The sequence below is a fragment of the Amblyraja radiata genome, chromosome 2 (genome assembly GCF_010909765.2).
Source record: "Amblyraja radiata isolate CabotCenter1 chromosome 2, sAmbRad1.1.pri, whole genome shotgun sequence".
In the NCBI taxonomy this organism is placed as follows: domain Eukaryota; kingdom Metazoa; phylum Chordata; class Chondrichthyes; order Rajiformes; family Rajidae; genus Amblyraja; species Amblyraja radiata.
The window spans coordinates 105,821,665-105,841,473 of NC_045957.1; the positions used below are offsets into that span (position 1 = coordinate 105,821,665).

Here is a 19,809-nt window from a genome sequence, read left to right on the forward strand (position 1 = left end):
GGGGTACCGCAAGGCTCAGTGCTGGGACCCCAGCTATTTACAATATATATTAATGATTTGGACGAGGGAATTGAATGCAACATCTCCAAGTTTGCGGATGACACGAAGCTGGGGGGCAGTGTTAGCTGTGAGGAGGATGCTAGGAAGCTGCAAGGTGACTTGGATAGGCTGGGTGAGTGGGCAAATGCATGGCAGATGCAGTATAATGTGGATAAATGTGAGGTTATCCACTTTGGTGGCAAAAACAGGAAAGTAGACTATTATCTGAATGGTGGCTGATTAGGAAAAGGGGAGATGCAACGAGACTTGGGTGTCATGGTACACCAGTCATTGAAAGTAGGCATGCAGGTGCAGCAGGCAGTGAAGAAAGCAAATGGTATGTTAGCATTCATAGCAAAAGGATTTGAGTATAGGAGCAGGGAGGTTCTACTGCAGTTGTACAGGGTCTTGGTGAGACCACACCTGGAGTATTGCGTACAGTTTTGGTCTCCTAATCTCAGGAAAGACATTCTTGCCATAGAGGGAGTACAGAGAAGGTTCACCAGACTGATTCCTGAGATGTCAGGACTTTCATATGAAGAAAGACTGGATAGACTTGGCTTGTACTCGTTAGAATTGAGAAGATTGAGGGGGGATCTTATAGAAACTCACAAAATTCTTAAGGGGTTGGACAAGCTAGTTGCAGGAAGATTGTTCCCGATGTTGGGGAAGTCCAGAACAAGGGGTCACAGTTTAAGGATAAGGGCGAAATCTTTTAGGACCGACATGAAAAAAACATTTTTCACACAGAGAGTGGTGAATCTCTGGAATTCTCTGCCACAGAAGGTAGTTGAGGCCAGTTCATTGGCTATATTTAAGAGGGAGTTAGATGTGGCCCTTGTGGCTAAAGGGATCAGGGGGTATGGAGAGAAGGCAGGTATGGGATACTGAGTTGGATGATCAGCCATGATCATATTGAATGGCGGTGCAGGCTCGAAGGGCTGAATGGCCTACTCCTGCACCTAATTTCTATGTTTCTATGTTTCTGTAATGAGGTGATCAGAATTGCATACAATACTCCAAATATGACTTAAACAGAGTTTTATAAAGTGGCAACATGACTTCTCGACTCTTCTGCTCAAAGCCTCCATCAATGAAGGCAAGCATACCATATACCTATCACTTTACCTACTCGTGTGGCTGCTTTCAGGTAATGTGTTGCTACTTTCAGCGATTATTTGTGAGGGATCAGGAAATAAATAAATAAATGCTACATGCCTGGACCTATCAAGAGAGGAATTGGATTCTCAGTGTGTAAATTTGGGTGAAATCATGAAATGATCCAAAGCAACAATGAAGCAAATTTTTTTATATGCTGGACACAATTTTGCAATGATGTCACTTCTCATAGCATTTATACTGGAAATTAACATGTCATTATGCAAGAATGTATTGGCAGGAAATAATTTGCTAAATTGCAGACAAGGCTGAAAAGGACACGGCAAATGATTGTCGTTACTTGTGTCTGTATCATGCAATTAATAGTTTTGCATCAATAATGATGGATTATAGATTATCTTCTGTGAGTATCATCAATTATGTACAAATGTAATTACATGTAAATGTGATATGAAGTTAAAATGAAAGACAGTAATCATTTTAATCTGTTTGTAGTAATGTGACAATGAGTGGATTAAAGTTACTACTATGATCGTATATTATATTATAAAAAGGATGCTGCAATTTTCTGCTGTGGTATCATTCTGTTATTGGACTAGGGGTGGAAAGCGAATGGGAATATTGTCCTGCCAGAACAATACTTTTTGTTTAAGAGCTAAGATTCAGATTCAGTTCCAATGAGGCATATCCTTTAATCTTATGTTGCATGGAATATACAGTGTGAAGAATTTGCTGTCTGCCTCTAGGATTGTGAACAAATTATTTTAGTTATTTCCTGACTGTTTTATTCATCTTGTGCTGAGACACACATACATTTGTATGCCTTGGTGGGATTAGGGAGGAAGAACCGTTGACATTTATCTTCCACTGATTCATCCCTGAAAATGAAGGGTTTCGGAAGAAAAAGCGATGGGTTTTCAGGTTGCTGTTGCAGCCGAGGCATCGTGACGATTTGCCCATGTTATCCATTGGCACCCACTGGAAAGAGATATTTGAAGGCTCTTCCTCAAGAAAACTGGAGCAACAGATCTAATGGGACCAGTTAAGAGAATCCTTAATTAACCATAGCATTGCATTTATCCATGACATTTCATGGTGGATAGCAAACATCCTTTATTGGCACTGCATGAAAGACCATGTGAGGTTCACCATCTAGTGACTGGCTGCATTTACCAAATACTTCACTGGATTTTAATTGTGGAGACTTGCCTTCACAGTAGCAATGTTACAAAATTTTGAGATTTTAAAAATCAAGTCTGTAATTTATCCCATCAGATAAAGCATAAAAATAAGTTTAATTTGACACCTAATTCACTTTCATATCTCAAGTATTTAAAAAGCTATGGCCATTTTCATACTGGGAAATGAGCATCTTGTTCCCTATTGATTTTCTATGGACATAACAAAAAAGTTGTGATCGTGAACAGTCAAAAGCCCATAACTTTCTTAAAAATTAAGAGAACTGAATGAAATTTTCAGTTATCATAGATTGAAGCATTCTGAAACAAATATAAAATAATCTTACTTGGATGACCTGAAATTAAAGCATATAATTAGTTAGTTACCTAATTGTAGCTAATTTCAGACTTCAATTACTAGATCTAAACATCTATCCATTTCTTAATAAATGATTAACATTTTTAAATAGCCTAAATGTCCAAATAATATTCACAAATAATTCACAATAAAACATGATTTTTAAATCTCATTTACATTAATTTATAGGCCAAATGGAAGGAATTCAGTGTTCAATTGCTGTAAATAAATGCCCATTTAAATCAGCTTTCCAGTGGGTTCCTGTGAACGCGCTGGTTTAGAACGTTCACATTGCGGTAGATTTGTGCCCCAAATGCCCAGAAAAATACTGCGCGATATAATGGGCCCAAAATGAGCTACTCGCAATATTAAACTTTGTATAAAGGGATCTTTAGAAGCCCTTTTTAATGTAAAAATATACAACCTACCTTCTGTGGTTTGCTTTATGAGACCCTGCGGTTGCTGGCGGTTGATTTTTAAACTATTATAACTATTATTCAAGGCCTTTAAACCTAATAAAAGCTTTTGCGACGGGGTCTTCCAGCGATTTTTCGTTAATAATTAACTAGGCTGAACATCTTCGATTTGAACAGCCTAGAGAAAATCGCGTTTTAAACCCGCCCCCTCTAAACGGCGCCAAAATCGCGCACACCCGCAGCGGCAGATTTTCAAAGACGCTTCAGGCAGGCTTTGCAACATACCTATTCACAGGATCCATGTTAGCACAGAGCCAGATGCAGTATTGTGCCATGGTGAAACACTCCAGCAGCTGCCTCAGGTTTTGACTGGAGCATCCATCTGTTTCCTCCAATGTTGTTCATGTGGTGCAGTGCGGGCCTGCTGAAATACTGCTGCAGTGGGAACACCTCTGACAGCAATTACCTCATGTTATCCTAACCCCATTTTTGCTTGTTTGTAGTGAAGAGTGTGATTCTTGTCTGCTTTCTCACTGTCTACGCCATCCATGTCCCGCATAATTTTATAAATTCCCAATATCAATTACCTTGTAAAATGCTATCCCCATTCTAGTCTCCTTGTAACACAGAGTGGGATGCTTGGCTGCTCCTCAGTGCCTGCATATTTATGCTTGTACGTATCTCAGGTATTCCTTTCCTTGTGTTTTTGCTTGTGAATTGTCAGTACCCTGTCACTTAAAATGTTTCAAAAGCTATTGAAGCATTGAAATATCACAAAACTACCCAAAAGCTTTCAGAAATGTTGTTACCCACTTGCAATACTCCCCTTTAATTGAATACATCTTTTAAAATGCACCATTCATAAATATATTATTAATATGTTATATCTTTAAGTGTGGAAAATTGTCTTCATAGAAACCATGCAAGTCAGTCAGATGAGCTCCGATAATAACCAAAACTATGTTTTGACTTGTTGTTGCTTACAAAGGACAAATGAAAATGTCAAATAATTCCATGCTACAGTATCCATCAATGATCAATCTTCTTTTTATCACAATGTGCAGTTTGAAATGTATTTTAATGTTTAAATTCTACGTAGCTGTTTAAAAACCAAATTTTGTGCAAATTGATGCTAATTTAAGTGTTTTTATTTATCTCTTTCAGGAAGTATTTCGTGACAAATTAACACCAATTACTGTGAGCTTAAATTACAGTTTGGATGAATCTCATACGTCAGGGAATCTTAAGCCAATAATTAACTATTACAGTGAAACGTTCCTTCAGAAAGTGGTGAGAAGAAATATTTACTATTTAGTTCAATCTATTGTTCGATGTATTGTGGGTCATATTTAAAGCTGTGTGTTAATCATTTTTTCTCTGTTTTCATGATTGACCTGAGTCTTAAAATACATAGGTAAAATTGGAAATAGTTACCTGCATAAGATTGTGAAGGTTTTATCAAGTGTAAATATGGTTTCATCCTGAGCATGAGAATGAAAATGAAAACTAAATGAGCAACAACAGTGTATGTTATTCCTGGAAGCTTAACGTCTACAGGTAAAATAACTGTATGTATGTGTCAATTATGTAGTTGTGTGGAATGAGAAAATATGGCCACAATCCCCCTCATTAACCCGATTTCCCCTAGGAGACCGTATATTTTTTTTAAATGATAATTGCATTTAACAGATGCAATGATTGCATTGCATCGCTAATCCATCTGGAAGAATTATGGTTATTATTTTGCCAGGGTAAGTATATGCCTTCAGCAAAGACTTTAAAATGAGTTAATTAACTAAATTTCATTAGTGATAATCCATTATATTTGTCTAAATCCAATCTAGATGGGAATTTGGGCAATGCTTACACCAATAAACACATTGCATCATTGTCAGTGAAGTACTGGGTTCATAGATTTTGTCTGAAGTATAATTACCAAGAGGTAGAGACCCCTGCAACTACACTTCCTGGAACTTGTCATTTGTGGCTCCACAGAGATTTGTGAATACCACCTATGCACCAATTTCTGCTGCTGTGCTTCCAAGTAAATGCTAAATGCAATGTTCTGCTTAAATTCTCCATGCAAAAATGTTACCACAAGCATGCTGCTAGTGAAGTCTGCAATTGTAGCAAATCCCTTGGTATTGTTAGCTACGGAACAATAATCAGCTGCATTGTGGTTCATTTAACAGAAGGAATCTAAAGTAATAATTGTGAACACATTATCTAAATTGTTTCTGTTGAGATATGGTACAGTACAGGATGGGGCCTTCAGTATTCACTGTCATTTATTCCTTGCATTCATTCATTGATTTAAGTGCCATGTGGTATCTGGTACCCTTGTTATATTCAAAAGATTAACAAGAGAGGACAGGACAGTTTTTTTGTGTAAGAAGGAACTGCAGATGCTGATTTAAACCGAAGATAGACACAAAAATCTGGAGTAACTCAGCAGGACAGCATCTCTGGACAGAAGGAATTTGTCTGAGGAAGGGTCTCGACCAGAAACGTCACCCGTTCCTTCTCTCCAGAGATGCTGCCTGTCCCGCTGAATTACTCCAGTTTTTTGTGTACTAGGACTGTTTTTTTGTTTGACAGGCCGGTCTTTATCACCCAGAGGATGTTTTCCTCAAAAAGATAGACACGAAGCGCTGGAGTAACTCAGCGAGTCAGGCAGCAGCTCTGGAGAAAAAGGATGGGTGATGTTTCAGGATGGGACCCTTCTTCAGAAGAAAGTTACCGACTTGAAATGTCACCCATCCTTTTTCTTCAGAAGAAGGGTCCCGACCCGAAACTTCTCCCATCCTTTTTCTCCAGAGTTGCTGCCTGACGCGCTGGATTACTAAAGCACTTTGTGTCTATTTTTGGTGTATACGAACATCTGCAATTCCTTTCTACACAGTATATTTACCTAAAATGGCTTTTACAGAAGCCTCTCTCTGCTTTTCGTTGCTAAAAATCTGAATTTAGAGAGATCAAATGTCAGAAATATCAAACAAGAGAATTACAGAAACATCCTTAAACTTCTCTCCAAAATTAAAATTGCCTAGCTTATTCTACTTCAATGCAAGCTGTCTTATGGATTGGCATTAAGTGTGGTAAATCTATGAAAAACATATGTGACATTGCTGACACCACATGTATTCTTATTTACCACTCGGAGATCACATTTCAAGAAATAACGCTATCATGGTGACCAATGTTGAAAAATTATTTGGTGATAAACCTTCATGTCACCATGGTCATTTTGACGGGATATTGGAGTTTCTTCTCAACTCCCTTATCCTTCCTTAGAAACGGGAGTAGTTTAAAAAAAAATATAGTTTTAGTTAGTTCAAGGCTATTTTCCAAAACAGTAGCTACATCCTGTAGCCAAGGCTAGTTGTTTCAAGAGGAATTATTGGCTGTTAGTCACTGGCACCCTCTTGCTCCTTCCTTAATCACCTCATTAACTTGGGCTTCATGTGGACAGACTTCAAAGAGTCCTGGGAAATCCCAAAGGCATTAACTAATTTTTTTGCCTGTTTTTCTCTTGACTAGGGAAAGTTAAAATTGGATGGAAATTTCAATTTAGGCTGAATTCTGATTATTTGATTTATTTGCCTTTTGTTAACTGGATTGATAAAAAAATCCAACATTGCGTAACTCTTTTAAATATCTCTCTGGTTTAAACAATTCATAACTAAACTGTTTGGCATTGATTAAGGTACAAATCCAAACTAAATCTTGCTAGAATCCATTCATCACACCCGCACATTGGCGTGATAACACATCTTTTGATGTGTTGGCGTAAAATACCCGTCAACAGAAGATGCCAACCATTATAAATCATTAAACACCGATCGCTATGATCATTAGTAGCTTTGATCTTTAAAAGAGTAAACAACAAACTGCTTGGTGAATTCAGCGAGTCAAGCAGCATCAGTAGAAGCTAGGGGTGGTTGCAACATTACTGAGAATACAGTGAGAAGATAATATACTGAAGTGAGAGGGAGGGATGAGACTGGGCTTGTATTCACTGGAATTTAGAAGGATGAGAGGATATCTTATAGAAACATATAACATTCTTAAGGGATTGGACAGGCTAGATGCAGGAAACATTTTCCCGAATTTGGAGGCGTCCAGAACCAGGGGTCACAGTTTAAGAATAAAGGCTGAGATGAGGAAAAACTTCTTTCACCTAGAGAGTTGTGAATCTGTGCAATTCTCTGACACATAGGGCAGTGGAGGCCAATTCACTGGATGTATTCAAGAGAGAGTTAGATAGAGCTCTTCGGGTTAATGGAATCAAGGGATATGGGGAAGAAATCAGGAACAGGGTACTGATTTTGGATGATCAGCCATGATCATATTAAATGGTGTTGCAGGCTCGAAGGGCCGAATGGCCTACTCCTGCACTTATTTTTTATGTTTCTATGGGACAGAGGTTGGTAGGTGAACCATATGAGTGGGGAGATGTGTAGGAAGGGACTGCAGATGTTGGTTTAAACTGAAGATCGGTTCAAAAAAGCTGGAGTAACCTCTTTCTCATAAAAAAGAGCAGATAGAAATGGTGTATGTTTTATAACAATATATGACAAATTTGCTAAAACTGTATTTCCTTCCTGGCTGGGTTTTTCCAGCAATTTCTGTTATATTTCATTTTTCCAATAATTAATGTACCTCCCAATTATCCATGTTTCCTCCATTTCCCTTCACACCTTGAGATAATAAATATTTGACTCTACTCTAAGCATTGGGGAAGGTGCGACCTGTACAGAAAGGACGGGTTGCACTTGAACTCAAGGGGGACCAATATCCTGGCGGGGAGATTTGCAAAGGCTACTGGGGAGACTTTAAACTAGTATGGTTGGGGGGAGGGACTCAAATTGGGAAAGCTAGCAGTCAGTGTGTGAAGCAGGGGGCAGAGAATGGTAGCACTCTGACCCAAAATGTAGGGGAGAGAGAAGAAAAAGAAAATAATCAGAGAATAAGAGAGGGTGGGTTTCTTAAATGTGTATATTTTAATGCTAGGAGCATTGTAAGAAAAGTGGATGAACTTAGAGCCTGGATTGACACCTGGAAGTATGATGTTGTGGCGATCAGTGAAACATGGTTGCAGGAGGGCTGTGATTGGAAACTAAATATTCCAGGATTTCGTTGCTTCAGGTGTGATAGAATTGGAGGGGCAAGAGGTGGAGGTGTTGCATTGCTTATCAGGGAAGATATTACAGCAGTGCTTTGGCAGGATAGATTAGAGGGCTCGTCTAGGGAGGCTATTTGGGTGGAACTGAGAAATGGGAAAGGGGTAGCAACACTTATAGGGGTGTATTATAGACCGCCAAATGGGGAGCGAGAATTGGAAGAGCAAATATGTAAGGAGATTGCAGATATTAGTAGTAAGCACAAGGTAGTGATTGTGGGAGATTTCAATTTTCCACACATAGACTGGGAAACACATTCTGTAAATGGGCTGGATGGGTTGGAGTTTGTAAAATGTGTGCAGGATAGTTTTTTGCAACAATACATAGAAGTACCTACTAGAGAAGGGGCGGTACTGGACCTCCTGTTAGGAAATGAGATGGGTCAGGTGGCAGAGGTATGCGTTGGGGAACAGTTCGGGTCCAGTGATCACAATACCATTAGTTTCAATATAATTATGGAGAGGGACAAAACTGGACCTAGGGTTGAGATTTTTGATTGGAGAAAGGCTAACTTTGAGGAGATGCGAAAGGATTTAAAAGGAGTAAATTGGGACAGTTTGTTTTATGGGAAAGATGTGGAAGAGAAATGGAGTACATTTAAAGGTGAAATTTTAAGAGTACAGAATCTTTATGTCCCTGTTCGGTTGAAAGGAAATCGTAAAAATTGTAAAGAGCCATGGTTTTCAAGGGAAATTGGACACTTGGTTCGGAAAAAGAGGGATATCTACAATAGTTATAGGCAGCATGGAGTAAATGAGGTGCTTGAGGAGTATAAAGAATGTAAAAAGAATCTTAAGAAAGAAATTAGAAAAGCTAAAAGAAGATATGAGGTTGCTTTGGCAAGTAAGGTAAAAGTAAATCCGAAGGGTTTCTACCGCTATATTAATAGCAAAAGGATAACGAGGGATAAAATTGGTCCATTAGAGAGTCAGAGTGGCCAACTATCTGCAGAGCCAAAAGAGATGGGGGAGATATTGAACAGTTTCTTTTCTTCGGTATTCACCAAGGAGAAGGATATTGAATTATGTGAGGTAAGGGAAACAAGTAGAGTAGCTATGGAAACTATGAGGATCAAAGAAGAGGAAGTACTGACACTTTTGAGAAATATAAAAGTGGATAAGTCTCCAGGTCCGGACAGGATATTCCCTAGGACATTGAGGGAAGTTAGTGTAGAAATAGCAGGGGCTATGGCAGAAATATTTCAAATGTCATTAGAAACGGGAATAGTGCCGGAGGATTGGCGTACTGCGCATGTTGTTCCATTGTTTAAAAAGGGGTCTAAGAGTAAACCTAGCAATTATAGACCTATTAGTTTGACGTCAGTGGTGGGCAAATTAATGGAAAGAATACTTAGAGATAATATATATAAGCATCTGGATAAACAGGGTCTGATTAGGAACAGTCAACATGGATTTGTGCCTGGAAGGTCATGTTTAACTAATCTTCTTGAATTTTTTGAAGATGTTACGCGGGAAATTGATGAGGGTAAAGCAGTGGATGTTGTGTATATGGACTTCAGTAAGGCCTTTGACAAGGTTCCTCATGGAAGGTTGGTTAAGAAGGTTCAATGGTTGGGTATTAATGGTGGAGTAGCAAGATGGATTCAACAGTGGCTGAATGGGAGATGCCAGAGAGTAATGGTGGATGGTTGTTTGTCAGGTTGGAGGCCAGTGACGAGTGGGGTGCCACAGGGATCTGTGTTGGGTCCACTGTTGTTTGTCATGTACATCAATGATCTGGACGATGGTGTGGTAAATTGGATTAGTAAGTATGCAGATGATACTAAGATAGGTGGGGTTGCGGGTAATGAAGAAGAGTTTCAAAGTCTACAGAGAGATTTATGCCAGTTGGAAGAGTGGGCTGAAAGATGGCAGATGGAGTTTAATGCTGATAAGTGTGAGGTGCTACATCTTGGCAGGACAAATCAAAATAGGACGTACATGGTAAATGGTAGGGAATTGAAGAATGTAGGTGAACAGAGGGATCTGGGAATAACTGTGCACAGTTCCATTAAAGTGGAATCTCATGTAGATAGGGTGGTAAAGAAAGCTTTTGGTGTGCTGGCCTTTATAAATCAGAGCATTGAGTATAGAAGTTGGGATGTAATGTTAAAATTGTACAAGGCATTGGTGAGGCCAATTCTGGAGTATGGTGTACAATTTTGGTCGCCTAATTATAGGAAGGATGTCAACAAAATAGAGAGAGTACAGAGGAGATTTACTAGAATGTTGCCTGGGTTTCAGCAACTAAGTTACAGAGAAAGGTTGAACAAGTTAGGGCTTTATTCTTTGGAGCGCAGAAGGTTAAGGGGGGACTTGATAGAGGTTTTTAAAATGATGAGAGGGATAGACAGAGTTGACGTGGAAAAGCTTTTCCCACTGAGAGTAGGGAAGATTCAAACAAGGGGACATGACTTGAGAATTAAGGGACTGAAGTTTAGGGGTAACATGAGGGGGAACTTCTTTACTCAGAGAGTGGTAGCTGTGTGGAATGAGCTTCCAGTGAAGGTGGTGGAGGCAGGTTCGTTTTTATCATTTAAAAATAAATTGGATAGTTATATGGATGGGAAAGGAATGGAGGGTTATGGTCTGAGCGCAGGTATATGGGACTAGGGGAGATTATGTGTTCGGCACGGACTAGAGGGGTCGAGATGGCCTGTTTCCGTGCTGTAATTGTTATATGTTATATGTTATTGCCGTTGATTTAAAATAACCTTTTTGGAACAGCATTTCTACAATTTCAAAATTGATTACATCATTCCCTGACTGCCTTGTCAGCATCCTTATTGTTTCGATCATGCCATTATAAGGATTTTTATCTTTGGGAATACTTTGAGTTTATCCGGTCTCTACAGCTAAATCGCCTTGAGTTTCCTAGTTAATCATTCCTGACATTTTGTCAAAGCCAGCTCTTTTGTCCTACATCCCTCAGGATAATGCTCAGTTCATCCACTTTATATAATAATGTATTGTTTATGCAACCAATATCATTGATAACATTTCAGGTGATCATAGGCATCTATTCCACATGCTGCCAAGCCTATTAAGTATTTCCAGCATTTTCTATTTTGGTTAAGTTATTCAGAATCTCTTGCCTTAACTATACGAAGGGCCTCAGAAGAAGCACTTTAAAAAAACCTCCCATTTATCACTTAAGTTAATTATTTCTCAGTAAATTCCTCCACAAACCCACAAAATTTATCATGATTTGGGAATATTTTTCTTGCAAGCACCTCAGATTATTCTGACACTACTCAGAGCACAATGACTGGGGGTATTCAAAAGGTTATTGCAGCTTTTGTGGTGGGTTCTTCACAAGTAATTTCAGAGCATGCAGGGAATTCTCAACACACACAGGTGTTTTCAAAATCCGGTGTCAAAACCCAACAATTAATTTTATGGATGAGATCAGTGAAGACAAACGCGACAGTCAGAAATTATGATGGGAACGAATAAATGCAGAACATGTCGTTTTGCTTTGTCTTGACAAGTAACATCCCACATATAATCCTCCTCCATTTCCGCCACCTCCAACGTGACCCCACAACTCGCCACATCTTCCCATCTCCCTCCATATCTGCCTTCCGCAAAGACCGCTCCCTCCGCAACTCCCTCGTCAATTCTTCCCTTCCCTCCCGCACCACCCCCTCCCCGGGCACTTTCCATTGCAACCGCAAGAAATGCAACACCTGTCCCTTCACCTCCCCCCTCGACTCCATTCAAGGACCCAAGCAGTCGTTCCAGGTGCGACAAAGGTTCACCTGTATCTCCTCCAACCTCATCTACTGCATCCGCTGCTCTAGATGTCAGCTGATTTACATCGGGGAGACCAAGCGTAGGTTGGGCGATCGTTTCGCCGAACACCTCCGCTCAGTCCGCAATAACCTACCTGAACGCCCGGTGGCTCAGCACTTCAACTCCCCCTCCCATTCCCAATCCGACCTCTCTGTCCTGGGTCTCCTCCATTGCCAGAGTGAGCAACAGCGGAAATTGGAGGAACAGCACCTCATATTCCGTCTGGGGACCTTGCGTCCGTATGGCATTAACATTGAATTCTCCCAATTTTGCTAGCCCTTGCTGTCTCCTCCCCTTCCTTAACCCTCTAGCTGCCTCCTCCCACCCTCCCATCCGCCCGCCCTCAGGCTCCTCCTCCTCCTCCCCTTTTCCTTCTTTCTCCCCCCCCCACCCCCCATCAGTCTGAAGAAGGGTTTCGGCCCGAAACGTCGCCTATTTCCTTCGCTCCATAGATGCTGCTGCACCCGCTGAGTTTCCCCAGCAATTTTGTGTACCTTCGATATTCCAGCATCTGCAGTTCCCTTTTGAACAACATCCCACATATGTTGATGACCAAGGCCCTAGAGAGAAGTAATACAGTAACTGAAGGAAATGGCGACTGGTAAAGAAATGGTGCCAAAGGCCGACACTCTTCTTCCTAGAGTACCAAACAAAATGGCCCCTGGAAGTATTGGATGCACTACTGGTCATCTTCCCTCAGACGAAGGAGCAGGTCCCAGATGTTGTATGGTAGCAAATATAACTTAAGTGTTTGGAAAACAAGGAGGATAAACAAAGCAAGGAATGACATTTGAGAAGCATAAATATGATAGACAGTCAAAACCTTTTTGCCGGGATGAGCAAATATTAGAGGGCATAGATTTAAGATGGGAGGGGAAAATTTAAAGGAGATGTATGGGATGTTTTTTGTACAGAAGGTGCTGAGTGCTGGGAACATACTGCCAGGCATGGTGGTGAAGGCATTTCAGAGACTTATGGCAAATGGATATGCAAGGAATGGAGGAATATGGATCATGTGCAGGCAAATTAGATTATTTTATCTTGGCATCATGTTTGGCACAGACATTGTTGGCCAAAAAGCCAGTCCCTGTGTTGTGCTTTTATATGCTGTGGAACTGAGATCAGGAGATATTTCTTCACCCAGAGGGTGATGAACCTGTGGATTCTCAACCACAAAACTATGTGGAGGCAAAATTATGTTATATAATACATTGATTAGTTAAGCTAGCTTGAAGGGCTATGTGGCCCATTCCTGCTATTTTTTCTATGTTTCTATGAGCTAGATAATGCAGTGGTGCAAGCCAGCACATGCAAGCTCAGAAACATCTAGAGAGAGGTGACTGAGACAAAATACCATGTGGCATTTCCACAAAGGGATGGGCCTTGACAATTTACCGAAATCCCACTTAATGGAACATAGAACAGTACAGCACAGGAACAGGACGCTTGCCCACAATGTCTGTGCCAACCTTGATGCCGAGTTAAAATATTCTCCTTTGCCTGCACGTGATCCATATCTAGGGTCGCCAAATTTCTCACTCCCAAATAAGTGACAAAAGGTAAAAATACGGGACAAATTCCCGACAGCAATTTGTTGACCGAATCATCTGTGGCTGGGTGAATGATGAGTAGGCCCGGGTGCTGGACTGCATACAAAGCCCAGCCGGCGGGCCAGCTGAGGAGTTTTGGTCTGCGTGACGTCACATGCTTAGTCCGGCACCCCATCCAACTCATGAACCGATGATCGGCCATGAGGTGGGGTGCTCTGAAGGTGGACAGCTGGCCGGGTTGCCGGCCGATGGGGCCACGGGCGAGGCGCTGCTGCTGCACTCCATGGCTGTCGGGACGGGTGAGGCGGGGCCGGATGTGGCACTCCGACCCGACAGTCCCCTTGACCCGAGTAGCAGCAGTCAAATACGGGACAAGGACGGTCCTGTACGGGACAAACTAATTTAGCCCAAATAAACAGGATGTTCCGGCTAATACGTTGGCAACCCTATCCATATCCCTCCATTCCCTCAATATCCACGTGCCTATCCAATAGTCTCTTAAATGTCACGATCGTGTAAACCTCCATCACCATGCCTGGCAGTGCATTCCAGACGCTCACTACCCTCTGTGTAATAAAAAACTTGCCCCGCACATCTCCTTTAAACATTACCCTGTACCACCTTAAATCTATGCCCTCTGGCCTTTGACAATTCCACCCTGTGAAAAAATGTCTGAATGTCTAGCCTTTCTAGGCCTCCCATCATTTTATATGCTTATATAGGCCCCCCTGCAGTTTCCAACGTTCCAGAGAAAATGATTGATATAAAGTAATCATGTTTATATTGGAGTTATATGTGACTGTTCAAATATGTTTGTTCCAGCCACTCAAACCATGTTGTGTGTGTGTGTTCTAAGTAGCTTCATCAATAGTGTTGTGTTGAAATGTGATATCGGAAATGTGGTGAAGAAACATGACCGCTGTCAGGATTTCAAGGCCCCCTCTCCATCTTTGTCATGGCAAAGTGGTTGCAGTGAGATTTTTCTATTCTTCTTGGTGCGGTTCAGGATAGAGTTCAATAAATATGTGTGACATTTAAAAACAAATTTGCACAAGTGCCAGCACACATTGTTCTGTTTATCGCAAGGAATTTCCTTAAATTTGGGGAATAGGAGGAGGTGGAGGGGATGGCAGCAACAGGTGTGTTGGTTAGCTACATCAAATTCAGATGTGGACCTACCAATGTCTACACTGGTGGGATCCCTGCCATAACACATTTCCGAAAGATGGTTTTCATTTATTGAAATGAGTGGTATTTACTACGTTTAACATGGTAAGCAGAAGGCAGTTCACTTGCATTTTCTGATTCAGTCTATTGTGAGAAATAAGTGATCTCCATGGAAGCCTGGCCTTGTGGTTGGCATAGACACTGCGGTCCGAAGTGTCCCTTCCTGTGCTGTATTTGGATGTCAAGGACAAATAAACTTTGAGTCGATGTTAGCAGGGAATTCTTTTCACTATTTTACTGCTCAGAATTAAAGTTACCCTCGGCAGTTTTCTAAAATGTTAAATGTAGGATAATAAATACACAGGAATCTCTTCCACTTAATTACATACCTCCAGTTGTTCCCAACTTGTGTACCTCTGAACCTTACTTTGTTTGAGCATCTCTTCCTCCAACCAGCTTTCCACTTTCTTCCATTTTTTTCACATATTTATATGAAAATGAAATAAACTGCAGATTTAGCACATAAAAAGTATTTCCAGCATCTTCTACTCATATTTCAGAGAATATATTGATACTCTTAATGCACAGCTAATGGTCACATTTTGCCTTAAATTTTGCCTTTATGATTTTTTATATCACATTATTTCTAATGATTGTTTCATAGTAGATGTACTCTTAATCTAGTGGCAATTGTCCTGGAAACCCCCTAAGGCAAAGTATCCATGTTTCATAGAGTGTAGAACAGTACAGCACAAGAATGGGCCTTTTAGAAACAGAAACATAGAAGGCCCATTCCTGTGCTGGCCCACAATAGACACATAAAGCTGGAGTAACTCAGCAGGACAAGCAGCATCTCTGGAGAGGCAGAATGGGTGACGTTTTGGGTCGAGACCCTTCTTCAGACTCAACCCAAAATGTCATCCATTCCTTCTCTCCAGAGATGCTGCCTGTCCCACTGAGTTATTCCTGCTTTTTGTGTCTATCTTCGGTTTAAACTAGCATCTGCAGTTCCTTCCTACACATTTGGCCCACAATGTTTTTGTCGAACATGATGCCATGTGAAGCTAAACTCATCTGCCTATACATGATCCATATCCCTTTATTTCTTGCACTTCTAAAACAGCCTCCTAAATGCCACTATTGTATCTGCCTCCACCTCCAGCCTGGCAATGTATTCCAGGCCCCCACCCCTCTCTGAGTAAAAAACCTGCCCTGTACATCTCCATGAAAATTTGAATACTTTATTGAATTGAATACTTTATTGTTACACGTGACAAGTTACAGTGAAATTATTTGCTCGCATACCACGTTCCCCCTTGTTCTTCCACCCCTCTCCCCTCCCTCCACAGCAGTCCCAGAACGCCGGGTCCTCCTTTGTTCCTCTCCTCGGCAGCGGCGTCCTCACTTCCACACGTCCATCCTCCTCTGTCAGTCGGCGCCATCGTCGGCCGTCGCATCGATCTCGCCACTAACGCTGCAGGGTAGGTGGGGGGGGGGGGGGGCTCTCGCCTTATAGCTATGCCATTGGGACATGTCCACCCTGGGGAAAAAAGGTTCTGCCTGTATACCCTTGACGAACTTCTATCAAGATTCTCTTTATCCTTTCCTCGTGGTTTGATCCATCTGTGTTAAACTTCATGGTCAACCTTTCATTTTTATACTACTCGGTTTATCAGCACTCTGTCTTCTTTCATACCTTGTTCATTGTTCCAGTTAACAATATTCTCCATCACTCAACCCTTTAACTTAATTTTAACGCTGCTGCCTCTTTGTTATATTTGTCGACAGCTTTCACATTCACTGAATGCTCACAACCTCTAATACTCCTGTGGTAGAGTAAATAAAGCATTTCATCTGTGAAGAGAAAAACAAAGTTAACTTTTCAGGATTGCGTCCTTTGTGTAGAACAGGAAGAAAGCTAGAGATGCAGAAAATAGATTTTACCCTTCATAAATCCATGCCAGCTTTCTCGAATCAATTAAAATATTTTAAAGGTATTTAATCAATCCTATTATTCATAGACTCTGGTATTTACAGACATGAGGCTAGTTGGAACATAGAACAATACAGCGCAGGAACACACCCTTCGACCCACAATGTCTCTGTCGAACATGATGCCCATTTAAACTACACATCTGCCTGCACATGGCCTATATCCCTCTGTTTCCTGCCATCCATGTGTCTATCTAAATGTCTGAAGTGTTGCTGTCATCTGTTTCCACCACTTCCCCAGGCTCCTACCATTCATTGAATATAATTTTAATCTTGAGCAGTAAAACTATGAAATAAATTCCCTGGTAATTTTGAATCCCTGGTAAAGTTTTATTTCCATTGACATCCAGAGTTCCATCCCAATCCATTTCTATGGAGATCACTTACTTCCCATGACAAATGAAGCTGTTTCTCGGTTTTCAGACTCCTACACCTTCTTCCTGATCGCAGGAGTGAAATGAGAGTGTGGCCAGGGTGGTGTGGGCCCTTGATGATACTGACTGCCTTTTTGAGGCAGCGCCTCCTATAGATCTCTCCGATGGTGAGGGGGTCAGTATGTGTAATGGACCGGGCAGTGTCTACCATTTCTTGTAATCTCCTTCATTCCTGGGCATTTGAGTTGCTGAACCAGACCTGCAACCCCGAGGGTTCTGTATAGGAAGGAACTGCAGATGCTGGTTTATACCGAAGACAAACACAAAATGCTGAAGTAGCAGCGGGATCTCTGGAGAGAAGGAATGGGTTGAGACCCTTCTTCAGATTGAGAGTCAGTGAAGAGGGAGACTAGAGATATGGAAGGGTAAGGTGTGAAATCTTACCCTTCCATAAGATAGGGACACATCAAAAGGGTTCCCCATGCTGCTGTTGCTTCCTCCCACGTTCCATTAGTATGTTGTTTGTTAGGGTAATCGATGACTGGTATATTACCGTGCCATAAGGAAATGTGAGGAGATGGATTGTGCATGAAAGAAGGGTTGAGAAATGGAGGTCACAAATTAAACTAAAAGATAAGAGAATTAAATAAAACAGGTGTAGAATTCACAAGTCGGGCAGTAGCTGTGGAGAGAAAAATGTTTCCAGCTGATGATCTTAGTGCAGATAGAACAGTGAAACATATCACATTTGACTGATGTATACAACCACCATTCCCTGGTCTCCCTTCAAGTAACAAATACCCTTAACCTAGAAATAAATCAATTTTCTTCATTGTTGAGTCAATCTCCCAAAACCTATCCAATAGCACTGCAGAAGTAGAGTTTAGAGTTTTTCAGAGTTTAATTTATTATTGGCATGTGTACTGAGGTACAGTGAAAAGCTTTTGTTTTCCTGCTATCCAGTCAGCATAAATACTATACATGATATTGTATAGGAAAACAGGAAAGCAGACTATTATCTAAATGGTGGCCGACTAGGAAAAGGGGAGATGCAGCGAGACCTGGGTGTCATGGTACACCAGTCATTGAAAGTGGGCATGCAGGTGCAGCAGACAGTGAAGAAAGCGAATGGTATGTTAGCTTTCATAGCAAAAGGATTTGAGTATAGGAGCAGGGAGGTTCTACTGCAGTTGTACAGGGTCTTGGTGAGACCACACCTGGAGTATTGCGTACAGTTTTGGTCTCCAAATCTGAGGAAGGACATTATTGCCATAGAGGGAGTGCAGAGAAGGTTCACCAGACTGATTCCTGGGATGTCAGGACTGTCTTATGAAGAAAGACTGGATAAACTTGGTTTATACTCTCTAGAATTTAGGAGATTGAGAGGGGATCTTATAGAAACTTACAAAATTCTTAAGGGGTTGGACAGGCTAGATGCAGGAAGATTGCTCCCGATGTTGGGGAAGCCCAGGACAAGGGGTCACAGCTTAAGAATAAGGGGGAAATCCTTTAAAACCGAGATGAGAAGAACTTTTTTCACACAGAGAGTGGTGAATCTCTGGAACTCCCTGCCACAGAGGGTAGTCGAGGCCAGTTCATTGGCTATATTTAAGAGGGAGTTAGATGTGGCCCTTGTGGCTAAGGGGATCAGAGGGTATGGAGAGAAGGCAGGTACGGGATACTGAGTTGGATGATCAGCCATGATCATATTGAATGGCGGTGCAGGCTCGAAGGGCCGAATGGCCTACTCCTGCACCTAATTTCTATGTTTCTATGTTTCTATGATTACAATCAAGCCGTCCACAGTGTATAGAAACAGGGTAATGAGTATAACATGTTGTGCAAGATGAAGTCCAGTAAAGTCTGATTAAAGATAGTCCGAGGGTCTCCAATGAGGTTGTTGGTAGCTCAGGATCACTCTCTAGTTGATGATAAGATGGTTCAGTTGCCTGATAACAGCTGAAAGAAACTGTCCCTAAATCTGGGGGTATGCGTTTTCACACTTCTGTACCTTTGTATCTTCTTGTACCTTCTGATATTGCAAGAAGACTTAAGTAATTCCCTTGCCTTATTATTAGTTCTCAGTCCATTAGTTTTTGCTGATATTCCACTTAAAGTTCACAAATTAACTAATTTAATAATTCATTCATTGCCTGATGGGAGTAGGGAGAAGAGTGAGTGACCGGTGGGTGAGACTCATCCTTGAAAATGTATGTGGCCTTGCCGAGGCAGCGTGAAGTGTAGATAGAGTCAATGGAAGACAGATTGGTTAGGGTGATGGTCTGGGCTACGTCCACAAATCTCTGCAATTTCTTGTGGTCTTGGATGGAGCTGTTCCCAAACCATGCTGTGATGCATCCCGATAAAATGCTCTCCATGGCGCATCTGTAGTTTCATTGTGTGGACTGCAACAGTAAGCTACAGTATCTACACACGACATCCTATTCAACTCCAGTTAGTGATAGCCAATAAATCCTGACCTTTTCAAAGAAATCACATCCTGCGAATAAATATATTAAAAACTGTAGTTCATTTCTGCTGCTGCGGCATAACATTGGTACACAAAAGCACAGAGCCAAAAATTTGGGGGAAATAAATTATTTTCTGTTATTGCAAGAAGACTTAAGTAATTCCCTGTG

At 41.2% G+C, this 19,809-nt stretch overlaps 1 protein-coding gene across 2 annotated transcripts in view; it reads left to right on the forward strand.

The window, feature by feature from the left end:
• Positions 1-19,809, forward strand: part of itga8 (integrin subunit alpha 8) — a 256,311-nt gene that overhangs the window by 140,774 nt on the left and 95,728 nt on the right. For both annotated transcript variants that reach the window (XM_033012781.1, XM_033012773.1), the window contains exon 18: positions 4,275-4,400. In XM_033012781.1, the coding sequence (XP_032868672.1) occupies positions 4,275-4,400 (126 nt within the window). The remainder of the gene's footprint in view (positions 1-4,274; positions 4,401-19,809) is intronic.